The sequence below is a fragment of the Cyprinodon tularosa genome, unplaced genomic scaffold (genome assembly GCF_016077235.1).
Source record: "Cyprinodon tularosa strain WSP-4 unplaced genomic scaffold, ASM1607723v1 ctg526, whole genome shotgun sequence".
NCBI lineage: Eukaryota > Metazoa > Chordata > Actinopteri > Cyprinodontiformes > Cyprinodontidae > Cyprinodon > Cyprinodon tularosa.
In genome coordinates this window covers 879,656-894,410 of record NW_024039259.1, presented here as the reverse complement: position 1 = coordinate 894,410, position 14,755 = coordinate 879,656, and the positions used below count along the sequence as shown (strand labels likewise).

The 14,755-nt window shown below is 37.8% G+C and overlaps 1 protein-coding gene across 2 annotated transcripts in view; it reads right to left on the bottom strand.

The window, feature by feature from the left end:
- The window catches only part of si:ch211-243j20.2 (uridine-cytidine kinase-like 1), a 53,619-nt gene extending 40,446 nt beyond the window's left edge, over positions 1 to 13,173 (bottom strand). For both annotated transcript variants that reach the window (XM_038304146.1, XM_038304147.1), the window contains exons 1-3: positions 13,035 to 13,173; positions 10,350 to 10,558; positions 569 to 675 (exon numbers count right to left, since the gene is read on the bottom strand). In XM_038304146.1, the coding sequence (XP_038160074.1) occupies positions 569 to 675; positions 10,350 to 10,558; positions 13,035 to 13,123 (405 nt within the window). In that variant the 5' untranslated portion in view covers positions 13,124 to 13,173. The remainder of the gene's footprint in view (positions 1 to 568; positions 676 to 10,349; positions 10,559 to 13,034) is intronic.
- Between the last annotated feature and the right edge of the window lie 1,582 nt (positions 13,174 to 14,755).

Below are 14,755 nucleotides of genomic sequence, written 5' to 3'. Positions count from 1 at the left end.
AAAGATTTTTTTCCTTTTAGCAGCACTGGCCGATACGTGCATGTGTTCCCCGATTTCATAGTGCACTTAGCAGCCTACATTAAGATCACATGAAGCGCATGCATTGTAGATCTCTCAGTTTGCTTTCGATTGTTAATGTTTCTTTTTACTAAAATTCAGAAGTTTTAACATTGTGCTCAATTTTTATTATATAAATGGGGGAAGAAAAAATAATGCCTGCCTACAGACCTGCATTGGCCTTAAGGAAATCTGTATCAGTCCATCGCTATTTGTCGCTTTTAGTCGCATATTAAAGGGTTATATATTTTTTCAATTTAGTGTTTGAAGCAAGTAATAAAAGAGAAAAAAGGCAACGCTTTTAATCCATCATGCTGAAATCATCTAATGGGAGGGTCTGGTGGGTTGATCAATACAGTGGAAGATGATTCATGACAGCATTTTGTTTTTAGATCAAACACTAATGAACCATTTATTGAGTTATTGGATGCCTTTTATTGCTTTGAATGAATCTGCAAATTTACTGCTAAAATGCTTTGAATCAAACGATTTAACTACAGAGTTTAATTACCTTGTAAAAGGAGTCCATTGAAAGCAGAACCACCCAGGGAACATCTAGTGCTTCAATTATCTTATTGGCCACTGTGGTTTTTCCAGAGGCACTTCCTCCACACAGGCCTGCAGAAGCATTAAAGGGAAAAACAGCTTTAATTAATGAAGACAAATGTACATTCCCACTGCTATCAGAAAAATGCTAGACTAGTTTAAGGTCTACATAAATAAAAATACTTTTAAGAACCACTTCTCTAGGGTAATATTTGCTCCTTCACTTTGTGCTACAAAACACAAAATGTATCCAATAAAGTGGTAAAAGAGCCAAGATATGACAAGCTGCTATAATACTATGATTTTCAGAGGTTCAGCACTTTCTCATTTGAGTGTCCATATACTTGTGATGTTCTTATATCCTGCTTAGCCTAACCTGACATTAGCCAGACTGATACTTGTAGAACTGAGCCGGTTTCTACGTTATCATGGATTTCTTGTGAGACTGAAAACTCAGATCTCGTGACAATTCAGCTTGAAGCGCAAGGTTATGCTTAGCCAAGTACAGAGAGACGAACATGTCTAAAACAGTGTTTGATCAACTGAAAGGCAAATTTAAGAAAAAAAATTAACTTTAAGAAATAGGATTGGGCTCAATTAGAAAAGAGGCTGAAAAGAATGAAGATATTGTTGAAGAAGAGATAAAACATTTTTTCACTTTAGTAAAATACTATAAACAGGGTGTGAAAAACTGGGTGTGGGTACATGGCATTAAAGAGACAAATAACCTTTTAACTTCCAGAGTTTAAGGAAACCACAGAAAGACACGTTGTGTGAAAAAGTACGACGGAGTATCAGGGCCAGGCTAGAGATTTTTTGGTCTTCTATTACGAGAATAAAGTCGCAACTAGAATAAAGTTGTAAAATTACGAGAATAAAGTTGTAAAATTGCAAGAATAAAGTTGTAAAATTGCAAGAATAAAGTCATAAAATTACGAGAATAAAGTCGCAACGAGAAGAGTCATAAAATTATGAGAATAAAATCCTAAAATTACGAGAATAAAGTCGCAACGAGAATAAAGTTGTAAAATTACGAGAATAAAGTCGTAAAATTAAAAAGTAGCAGCGAGAAGAGTAATAAAATTATAAGAATAACGTCGTAACATTATGAGATTAAAGTAATAAAATTACGAGAAAAAAAATCATAAAATTCCGACAATAAAATTGTAAAATTACAAGAATAAAGTTGTAAATTTATCAGGTTAAAGTCGTAAGACTACGAGAATAAAGTCATAAAATTCAGAGAATAAAGTCATAATATTACGAGAAAAAAGTCCCAACTAGAATAGTCATAAAATTACAAGAAACAAGTTGTATTTTATGACAACTCCGAAATGAAGCACTTTCTTGCCTAAAATGAGAAATGTGGAGCATCATGTGAAGTTATACTTTGGTTCTGGTTTCACAAATAAGGAAATCTTTTAGCACCAGCATCAAATTGGGCAGGATGTCTAAGTGGACTCAGGTTGTTGTTTGGTGCTGCTGGTCGGCCATTATCTGCTGGTCGAAGCTCAAAGCTTTCTTTCTGAAAAGGGTTCTGGTATAACGACTTTATTCTCGTAACATTACGTCTTTATTCTCGCAATATTATAACTTTACTCTCATAATGTTACAACTTTATTGTCAAAATAAAAAAATCTCTAGCCTGGACCTAATACTCCGTCGAGAATAAAGTCGTAACGAGAAGAGTAATAAAATTACACGAATAAGTTAATAAAATTAAAAGAATAACATCTTTAAATTATGAGAATAAAGTGGCAACGAGAATAAAGTCGTAACATTACGAGAATAAAGTCGTAAAATTACGACAAAAAAGTCACAATGAGAATAGTCATAAAATTACGAGAATAAAGTCATAATATTAAAGCTACAGTGTGTAATTTTCAGCGACATCTAACGTCCAGACTGCAGACCGCAGCAACATGAACATCTCCCCCCCACCGCTTCTCCCCCCCAACAGTACGGCGAGCGTTACGGGACAAAATGTCTTCCACGACGTCTGCATCACCTACCTTCTCAAGTGATGAGGTTTGTTTACATAGATAATTTTACAGATAGTATTTCATGAGTCTGTGTGTTCAGTACCGTCTCAGTTCTCTCTCAACTTGCCGTAGTTACTTTCGAGCGTAATGGGCGATCTCGCAATCGCTAGTTTGTTGGCTCTGCGCTGCCGTAGCGCAAAGATGTCTGCCTCCATGGCTGCGAGACCCGCTCCTATGTAATTATAAATAACGAATTCTAAGGCAACGCAAATATTAAGGTTAAGAGGCTGAGCTCGTAGATGATGATAAATAACATAGTTATGTATAATATATTACATTTCTGACTGTATATCCCTGTAATTATTACACACTGTAGCTTTAAGAGAATAAATTCCTAAAATTACAAATTGTATTTTATTACAACTCTAAAATGAAGCACTTTCTTCCCTAAAATGAGGAATGTGGAGCATCGTGTGAAGTTATACTTTGGCTCGGGTTTCACAAATAAGGAAATCTTTTAGCACCAGCATCAATTTGGGCAAGAGGTCAAAGTGGACTCAGGTTGCCGATTGGTGGAACAGGTCGGCCATCATCTGGTGGTCGGAGCTTGAAGCTTTCTTTCTGAAACTGGTTGTGGTATATAACTTCATTCTCGTAATGTTATGACTTTATTCTAATAATGTTACAAATTTATTCTCAAAATAAAAATAGAAAAATCTCTAGCCTGGAACTAATACTCTTTCGTAAAAAGTTATTCAATTATTGACTCCATTTAAATAAACATAGATCCATGGATTTCACACAGTCTGCACTTTTTTTTTTTTACTTTGTAAAATAAAAGGTAACAAGACAATCAAACAGCCCTCACAGTGGGATGTTCTGTTCTGGTCTAGACAGTGTTTGTCTCTCACTAATTAAAACCCTGCAGAAAGGCTGTGAAGGTCTCCACCTATTGTTACCCCCCAAAAAACACAGACAGTTGGAAAAAAAACACATAACTTAGTGAAATAATCCCTAAGAAACAGTCTAGCTTGCATGAGAACCATTCATTTTATCCCAAACCCTCCCTAATAGAATAAACAACCCACTCTCTCTTAGACACCTTGTAGCCCTGCAGCTCTGAGGCCTGAAAGAATAAAACTCAGCACAAATGATCAATATATCTAAAAAGGGAATTAATAGGGGATAGATTTTTTCCCACCACATGCATCTGACGAATATTCCAGGAACATTGCCAGCACTACTTAACAAGTGGCATGGAGGAGGGAGGATAGATGCCTTTTCTTCTCCAGCTCTACCTGTTAGTTGGCATGTGTGTGCAGGAAGAAAAATGGCTTACCGAGCTACTGGTGAGATATAAACTACTCTGAATGAAGCTCTGGAAGGGCCCTACAACCCGATAACAACCACCCACAGTAAACATGCTGACTGGAGGAGGAAATAATGTAATATAGGACCACTCATTTATGTTTAATAACAGCAGTGGAGATGTTTCAGAAGCTCTTCTACCTTTAGATTTAGCCTAAAGATGTTTTAATGTCATGCAGAAGAGAAACCTGCTGCAGTAAATGAAATTAAATGTAATTTTCCCCCCAATTTGCCTTAACCACTAGTTATCTACCACTTAATTATCCCCTTTTTAAGGGTAAATATTCTCATTATATGGGCAGATCATCTTATTTAGCTTTACTTTACAACCTCTAACAGGAAGTTAACATTTTATATCCATTTCCTGTCCTAATCTGTTGTTTTTATATTCTTGCCATTATATTGTTTTCATCATAGTTCTTCTCAATCTTGCACAAATGTTATTGCATCTTCTTTAGCCCTGATTTGACCAGTTTTTCACCTTTCCTTTAAAGTAGTACAGTCGTGTGTGAAATTAGGACTAGTTACTTCGGTTCATTGGCCATAACAGATTGGATACTGAGGATAATGTCCACCTCTCCTTCCACGTATCCGCTCAGCCTGATGAGTTTATCCACGCCACAGTGATTCCACTGATGTCAAACATGCACTCATGGAGCTCACTCTACAGCTGCTGGAAAACTTCCTGACTCTGACATTTGATTATGAGGGTCAGACCGGGGCTGGGAAATTAATTACATTTGCAATATAATCATAATTTAACAAAACAGTTTTCAAACTGCACAGACATTCTTAAAGGAGATAAGTTTAACTCATCCAGGGCAGCAGGTGACACATTCGCCAGCTCTCATTTTGAATTATTTAGTAGCAGACTGCCATGTCTGCTAATGCGAATGGTTAGCATTAGGATAACTTTACAGTGGGACGTACAATATTTAATCAGCCACAGATTGTGCAAGTTGTCCTACTTAGAAAGTTGAGAGGTCTGGAATTTTTTATTACTTCAACTATGAGAAAGAAAATAAGAAAATCCCAGCAAATCACTTTTTTTTTTAAATAAATTATGATGGGAAATAAGTATTTCGTTAATAACAAGATTTCAAGTCAACTTTTGTAGTATAACATTTATTAGCAGTGACAGAGTTCAAACATTTCCTGTCGTTCTTGCTCACAGTTTCTGGTATTTTGGTCCATTCCTCCATCAGATCTCCTTTAGAGCAGTGGTGTTATTGGGCTGTTGCTGGGCAACACAGACTTTCAACTCCCTCCAGAAATGTTCTATGGGTTTAGGTTTGCAGATTGGCAAGGCCATCCAGGACCTTAAAATGCCTTTTTACTCTTTTGTTATCTACAGGTGCTGGTCATAAAATTAGAATATCATGAAAAAGTAGATTGATTTCAGTAATTCCATTTAAAAAGTGAAACTTGTATATTATATTCATACATTACATACAAACTCATATATTTCAGATGTTTATTTTGTTTAATTTTGATGATTACAAATGACAACAAATGAAAATCTCAAATTCATCATATCAGAAAATTAGAATATTACTGAAGACCAATAAAAACAAAGGATTTATAGAAATGTTGGCCAACTGAAAAGTATGAACATGAAAAGTATGAGCATGTACAGCACTCAGTATTTAGTTGGGCCTCCTTTGGCCTGTATTACTGCAGCAATGCGGCGTGGCATGGAGTCGATCAGTCTGTGGCACTGCTCAGGTGTTATGATAGCCCAGGTTGCTCTAATAGTGGCTTTTAGCTCTTCTGAATTGTTGGGTCTGGTGTATTGCATCTTCTTCTTCACAATACCCCATAGATTTTCTATGGGGTTAAGGTCAGGAGAGTTTGCTGGCCAATTAAGAACAGGGATACCATGGTCCTTCAACCAGGTACTGGTAGCTTTGGCACTGTGTGCAGGTGCCAAGTCCTGTTGGAAAATGAAATCTGCATCTCCAAAAAGTTGGTCAGCTGCAGGAAGCATGAAGTGCTCTAAAACTTCCTGGTATGTGGCTGCGTTGACCCTGGACCTCAGAAAACACAATGGACCAACACCAGCAGATGACATGGCACCCCAAACCATCACTGACTGTGGAAACTTTACACTGGACTTCAAGCAACGTGGATGAAGTGCCTCTCTTCTTTTCCTCCAGACTCTGGGACCTTGATTTCCAAAGGAAATGCAAAATTTACTTTCATCAGAGAACATGACTTTGGACCACTCACCAGCAGTCCAGTCCTGTTTCTCTTTAGCCCAGGCAAGACGCTTCTGACGCTGTCTGTGGTTCAAGAGTGGCTTGACACAAGGAATGCGACAGCAGAAACCCATGTCTTTCATACGTCTGTGTGTGGTGGTTCTTGAAGCACTCACTCCAGCTGCAGTCCACTCTTTGTGAATCTCCCCCACATTTTTGAATGGGTTTTGTTTCACAATCCTCTCCAGGGTGCGGTTATCTCTCTTGCTTGTACACTTTTTTCGACCACATCTTTTCCTTCCCTTCGCCTCTCTATTAATGTGCTTGGACACTGAGCTCTGTGAACAGCCAGCCTCTTTAGCGATGACCTTTTGTGTCTTGCCCTCCTTGTGCAAGGTGTCGATGGTCGTCTTTTGGACAACTGTCAAGTCAGCAGTCTTCCCCATGATTGTGTAGCCTATAGAACTAGACTGAAAGACCATTTAAAGGCTTTTGCAGGTGGTTTGAGTTAATTAGCTGATTAGAGTGTGGCACCAGGGGCCATCAATTTTTAACCTTTTCACAATATTCTAATTTTCTGATATGATGAATTTGAGATTTTCATTTGTTGTCATTTGTAATCATCAAAATTAAACAAAATAAACATCTGAAATATATGAGTTTGTATGTAATGTATGAATATAATATACAAGTTTCACTTTTTAAATGGAATTACTGAAATCAATCTACTTTTTCATGATATTCTAATTTTATGACCAGCACCTGTAAGTGGGGGGTTTTGGACCCTTATCACGCTGGAAGACCCAGTCACTTCCATCTTTAATGCTCTTTGAATGAAGAAGGTTTGGGGTGAACATCTCTCCATATGTGGCTTTTTTACTCATCCCTTTAAATGGATCGGTTGTCGGTACTTTGCAGAAAAGCAGCCCAAAAGCATGATTTGTTTTGTTTATTTAGCATGAACTTGAAAGCTGGGAAGAAGCCCTTTCTCAGCTCGTCACTGAGTTACTAGGATCTGGCAACGCCTGAGCTCAATGTCACGTGACCTCAACCTAATATTCCTATTGGTTTAGTATTCTTTAATGTCAGCACCAGCATCATAGCCAGCTGTAAATATTTATATATTCTTAATCCATCAGGATTTATATAACAAGTATTTATACATCATATATCCATCCATTTTCAATCACGCTTTATCCCTACTGGGGTCGCGAGGGTTGCTGGTGCCTATCTCCGGCTGTCTACAGGCGAGAGGCGAGGTCCGCCCTGGACAGGTCGGCAGTCTATTGCAGGGCAACATAGAAACAAACAGGACAAACAACCATTCACACACTCACACCTAAGGGGAATTTAGAGAAGCCTATTAACCTAACAGTCAAGTTTTTGGACTGTGGAAGGAAGCCGGAGTGCCTGGAGAGAACCCATGCATGCAAAGGGAGAACATGCAAACTCCATGCAGAAAGACACCGGGCCGGGAATCGAACTCAGAATCTTGCTACAAGGTGGCAGTGCTACCCACTGCTTTATTGAGCAGCCCATATATATTATATATCTTTTCAGTAAAATGATTCCTATTGTTCTGCACCACAAATCAGTTGGTTTGATGAAACAGTTATGACCTTTACTTTGACACTGACTTTTTCCTCCAACGTTTTAAGCGGAGACATTGCTGCCATACAGAAGGGAGGAGAGAGTCGTAGCTAGTCTACAGATAAAGGTATGCAAGTAGAAGGAAGTACTTTTCCATGAAACAGTAAATTCCTGTGACAATAGACTCAAGACAAGCAAGCCTTTAAAGTCATGAAAACAATTAAACACTGGAGGGAAACATCTACATATTTGTGGTTGGTGCAAAGAACGAAAAAAAAAATCAAAACAATACTGCAATCCTAATATCAGTTAAATAAAAATAATACATTTCATTTTGGGAAAAAAAAAAAAATCAGTAGCTCAGACAGATTAAACCTAAAAAAGATGAGTTGCCATAAATTCTCTGATTAACATGATAGTTTAACAAACGCATAAACGCCTTGTAAAAACAAGACAACCAAAACAACGGAAATCAAGTTATTTTGTAAAAATGTTATTTGTAATTTTTGGTAATTAGATTTGATCAAACTCTTCATAGCAACAAAAACCACCACCACATAAACTAAGGCGGAAAGGCTCAAGATTGGCGTCTGTCTCCATAAACTTAGACATCTCGTTTATCAAGGGGGCAGGATTGTTGTGGAGGAAGGTTCTTGTGGTTTTTGGTCATGCCGATGTCTCGGAAGCATCTTGCTAACCAGTTAGCAACTTCAGCTATGCTCACACTGCAAACCTTAATGCTCAATCCGATTTTTTGGTGAAATACAATTTTTTTGCGTTGCTGTTCATATTTCCAAACATATGCAACTTGTATGTGATCTCCTGTGTGACCTGCATTCATACAACCTAAATGTCGTGCATGTGCAGTAGAGGACGCAATGACGTCACAAGCAAGCGTGCTCCGCGTTTACGTAAGTAAACATGGATGGTAGTACTCGAGAACATCGATCGAACCTTTAAAAACTCAATCTTTCCAAGATGGTTAAACATAAATACTGCTCTCCGCATCATCGTCCACCATTGTTGTTGTTGTTTTTCTTGCAACTTCTGCGTAGCAAAAAACAGAAAAGTGACCACTGTCCGGTATTAATGACATTCAGGTCGGATAAATGCGACCTGGCTGTTCAGACATAGGTCCCATCTGAAAAGATCAAATTCATATCGGATTCAGGACCGCATAGCCAAGTGGCCTGGGTCGCATTGGAAAAAAAGTATCTGTTTTGTTCAGACTATCATGAAAAGATCAGATACAGGTCACATATGAGCAAAAAAAATCGGATTAAGGTCACTTCAGACTGCAGTGCGAATGTAGCCTTAGTGCTAGTAGGTTCCCAATGGGAGATTACTATGGGACCAAGTAGCACCTAGCAACGACACTGTCAAGGAACGCTATGGACAGCGGAAACATGCAAGAGGAGGAGAGTTTAGTGTCGGAGGTCGTGGATGAGTTTCCTCCATCATACATTTTTTATTTAGAGGAGGAAAGTGGTGACGAAGATGTTGTGGAAGAGGACGCCAGGGCGGCAGAAGCTTGGTTTGGTGTAGAAGGCTTCCAGCCGTACATGTTTGAGCCCTTGCTTCGCAACGCTGCCAGTTCTGTTAGCTCTACGCCTGCAGAAGACACAGACGTCCATCCCCGTGAACACTGGGACGGAACTCGATGGGAAAGGAAAGGATTCTGATTTCTTATTTCAACCGCTGCATATATTAGCTGCAGCATATGAATCAGAATGCTATGAACGAAAAAATGTGATTGACAGATGACCGTTGATATGTGATTGGCCGAATTTAGGTGTACAAGCTGACGTATAACTAACTGGTCTGCATAAAGATAATGGAAAAAAAAAATCAGATTTTAAGACAGAATTTTTTTAAATAGAATTTTCCTAACTTTTGGGACAATATGGGCTGATAAAGAGCACATTTATATACATGTTTAAGTCAGAATGATTTGACATTTAAATATGACTTGCCTACGACTTTAAAAAATATCAGCCTTATAAAATAAAAAAAATATATAGATAAGGGTGTAAATTATCAATTTCAAATAGATTCAAATATGTATTTAGTAATGATTATAGGAGTTAGAAAATAAGAACGGTTTTGATAATATGTTTATAATAACCTAAACCAGGTGTCTGCAACCTTTAAAATCCAAATAGCTATTTTGTTCTGAATGCAGCTCAATAAAAGTCTAAAATCTCACATGATCCTTAGATAAAAAACGATTCATTTTTGTTAAATACCTGCTACAGGAGATGTGTTTCCAGTTAAAAGAACCAACAAATCATTTGTATTTTTAGGTCTTAGAAGAATAAAAAACAGCCTTTTCATAAAGAGGAATCATGTATTTTCTGGATCTTTATCTCTGGTTATCTGAAACTAAAGAACATAGATCCCAAGCTGATGATAAAAAAAATAAGATTTAAAAAAATATTATTGGTTCACTTTTTTTTTCTGTTGTTTTAGTTAAAATAGTTAAAGCCTCTAAAACGGGCTATTTGTTATTTTAGTGTAATCAAATCCAATGCTTTGTTCTTTATCATTTTTAGGCACGATTAAGAGCCACTGATCAAAGCTGAAGGCAGGCAGTCTGTGCTTTCCTCACCGATAACGAAGGCCTCTTTGAAGGTGGTCCCGGTGACATTGTACCACGGAGGTCTGCCTGCTGTGTAGATGGTCCTCTTGTTGGTTCTCAGCAGAGGAGGCTCCGTCTTGGACTGGCTCGTGGTCCGTTTCCGTGGAGACAACGATGGAGTCAGAGGACAGCAGGTGACGTGACTACTGATGCCGTCCATGGAGTCATCTCCGCTGCCGCTGCGTTTAGACAGATGAACATCAGTAAGAAAAGGGTTCCTTCTACAGATTAAACATTCAATCAATGATTAATTTGTTTATCAGAGGATTGGATGGGATGTTTCTGCCATCAGATCTGCCTTAGTAGTTCATATTTGACCCCCTGCTGCTTCTTTACAGGCATTTTCATCACGGCAATGTATGTGCAGGCTCAGCTGATATTAAAGAACTGAAAACTTAATAATCATAATAATAAATTGTGAACCTGCACATACATTGTTGTTCTGCAGAGAGGAAGAAAGAAACATTTTCACTTGAATGTCTCCATGTGGGCTCTCCGCAGTCTGACCTTTCATGTCGGAGTGATCGAGGGAGAGGAAGGGAGAACTTGCCGATCCCCCCCAGGAAAACACGCCGTAGCCCAGAAGACAGCAAGACATCTAGTAGGGAGGCCACTGTTCACATGAGTAAGGCTGTCATCATTTGGCTGGCTTTGTGGAAAGCACTCTCACCAATCCTCAGCTGATATGGTTCCATTACACATATAGAGCATCCACAACGATCGTCAGCATGATGCATAAAAACGTGTGGAAAAACTAAAATCTAAATGCTTTACTGTTTTTGTTTAAAAGAAAGTTCCCCCTCAACATCTAACCCCTTTTAACAATTGAACAGGAGTGTTGGCCTAGTGGTTAGAGCATTGCGCTTAGGTCCCAGAGGTTCTGAGTTTGAGCACCACTCCCACAGACTGCCACTCTGGGTCCCTGAGCATGACCCTTAACCCCACACATTTCATTGCTTTGTTTTTGTGACAGTGTAATAACAAAGTTGTAATTCTATTCAGTGCATTTGACATTCCAATAAAATACAATCATATTTTTTAATCGGTTACCACTTTTAATGTACGATTACACTGCATCACTCCTAGGGGGAGCCTTTCCCAGTCTGGAAAGCAATGGCCAATGATTTTTAGACTTCAGGTCATTTTTTTCAGAAGCTGATTTTAGTTAGAAGTTTGAAACACATAAATCAATAAGGAGGAAAATAGTGTTATCCCCAGCACTTCTTTCAGCTTTGTTCGATCCAGTCGTTTCAAAACAAAGTGCTATTTTGCTGAAACCATAACCTGATATGTATTGCAACGTCAGCCTCAACTTTAAGGTATTTTTCTGGGTCTTTTCCCTAACTTTTTAAGAGTGATAAGAAAAACTGACCTTTGTGTCCCGTCTTATTACACTGCACTAAAACCAAGGGTCACTTGTTAATAATAAAAACTCCCTAAAACTTGATTAGCTTGAATTGATTTTCTTAGTTAAATAACATGCTTTGTTTTGCACATCTCTGATGTTGCTGCTATTTTCAAATATCCATGACCGTAATGTACTGTGTTGATGTTTCTCTGCTTTAACACAGATGATTCCGATCATTAAAGTTTAGAAAAGCATGTTTCACGGACATCCATTGAAATCAGGTGAGTGGAAGCAGGGAAACACCTAAAACATTAGATTAGATTAGATTAAACTTTATTGTCATTACACAGGTACAGGTACAAGGCAACGAAATGCAGTTTAGGCCTAACTAGAAGTGCAATAACAGCAAGTGCAGGATAAATAATGGTTCCATAAATACAGAACATGGGTTTCTAAGCATAGAGATGAATACCATTATAAACACAATCTTACTAATAGATTAATATAATATATAGATAACTAGTGTTATGAACTAAATTTACAGCTGGATATGTACCGAATATAATATACAGGTGGATATTACTATAAAAAGGGTTTTTAAAGTTATGTACAATAGCATATATACATATGGGTTTTGCTATAAAATGAATAAATAAAGTTTGGACATTCAGATTTCCTTATGAATCAATATCAAAAACACCATCTTAATATATTTTTAATTACTAGAATCATTAGGGGTGCCCATAAATTTGTTCTATCTGATTTTTAAAACACACAAAACATAAAGCAGATCTGCTAAATCTGTTTTTCAGACCTTTCAGGTCTAATGGGGCAAATCAACACAATATAATTACAAGCTTCTCTGGATTACACATCATTGTTATCCATTAAAATAAGAATGTAGCTTGGGACCAAAAAGCCATATGTTGGTATAATATCATAAAACTCTTTGTTAGATTAACCAAAATCATTCTAAAGAGTAAAACTGGATAAAATATTGATTTCAAAAGTGAAACTGCAGCAAGCATTGATCTCACATATAATTTTCTTGACAGATCTGACAAAGGTATTAATAGATCGATCCGTTTGAATAAGTCTATGCATGAGCTGAATGTCTGAAGTGATTTTTTAAAATAATATAATCGTTTATTTCCTCTTTTGTTCTCCTTGCAGCCACGCTGACACAATGCGTGGGACTGACGGAAGGAGGGCTAGCCCGTTAGCCGCGTTAGCTAGATTAAAGGGGGGCGTTCAGAGATCCGACAGCGGCCTCGGATAAACTATCCTCCCCCCGGGGTTTTCCTCACCTGTCGGCCCTCAGCATCGACCTGTCCGCGTCCTCCCCTCCATCAGTAGGCTCATCGCCTGGTTTACTCTCGAGGATCGTCGCTGCCATATCGGCTCGGCGCGGAAACCAAACACTGCGTGCGTGATGACGACACGACACGTAAACCGATGCTGCGTTTGAGGATGTCGGAGAATATCTGTAGCTAAAATTCAGCTTAGAGGGTAAAACGCAGTTTTATACGCGCATTGCGTTATTAAATGTTCCTCGTTTTAATATTTACTACTGCAACTACATCAAACTTGAAAAAAAAATCTAAGTATTTTCAACAAACGGCTCTCTAGGTCTGATTTCTTAGATCTACTACATCGATTGTGCGCTAAAAGTCTTGTTAATCGAATATTTTCATTTGCTGTATTCGAGGAGATAAGAAACTTGTAAAGTAATATCGAACTGATTGAAGGAAAATGAAAATAAATAAAGTCTACTATTTATCCCCAAATTTACATAAACGTAGCAAACAACAATCATAAGGGTAAGGCAGAACATTGTAGCACATAATCAAATAACCGTTTTACCTGTCTTTTGATTTGTAGATATGAGATATTGCAGTCATCCTGTTTAAAATGTCAACTTGTGTTATAACGATTAGGTTAAAAATCAGATGTGTTCTAAAAATGATATTTACGGGAGAGTTTTTTTGGTAAAGCTGGACCTGATCTCAGATCTAACCTGCTTATGAGATACATAGAGTGCAACCTCTTTACCCAGGTTTTGTACAGTATCATCCATATTACAAGTGCAGCTACAATAGAAAACTTAGTTGCGAACAAAACAAAACAAAAAAAATTATTAAAGTAAAGTAATAATAGTCAGTTTATATAAGTGTTATATTAAATAATAACACATTTTATACACTCTAAACTTTCTAAATGAAATTAATACACCTGATAGCTACAGTTCAGGGTGTATACAGTTGATATATATAGTAGATATATATTATAAGTATTATATATCTTATATTAAGAATTATGTTTGTTAATTTTTATTAAAGGTATAGAGGACGATCTATTATTTCCGGGTGGATCATCTGAATAAGTGGTTCTCCTACTTGTCAATCATTGTGGTGATATGTTTATGTAAGGCATCGTATGTGCTCAATCTGTTAGCTATCTTTTTATGCACATTGGCAATTTCAGACGTATATCGGTGGTGAGCTACGGTTTCAGACAGTCATTGAACCTCAACTTTCTCACCCGGGTCATAAGAGAAAAAGTGTATGATAAGAAAAGAAAAGCCTCAGAAGAGGCAGATATATCCCAGAATGCTTTGCGAGGAGAGCTCCCCTAGCAAAGCATTATGGTATTTGCTGTCACAGCGGCCCGCTGAGACTAATAACAAAGATGGCACAGGCTGGGCGCAGAGGAGGAGGAGTTATGGGACCAACGAAGCAAAAAGCAGTTATCATCTGTCCGAACGGTCAGTTAACTGACTTTGCTATAAAGTCCACTATATAGTCCCCACTGTATGCCAACACAGTAAGCTTGTATGAGCTGTGAGAACAGAACATTTAAAACAGGGTGTGCACGAGGAGAAATTGTCTTGGACACGCTCTTGCACGCACCTTTTGGGGCGGGTTCAGCACAATACCTTAATTCATATACCTTTCATATAAAATTACACTTAAAACAAATGAGCAGCAACAAAATCTATGTATGACCTTTTTCATTTAAACAAGAAATT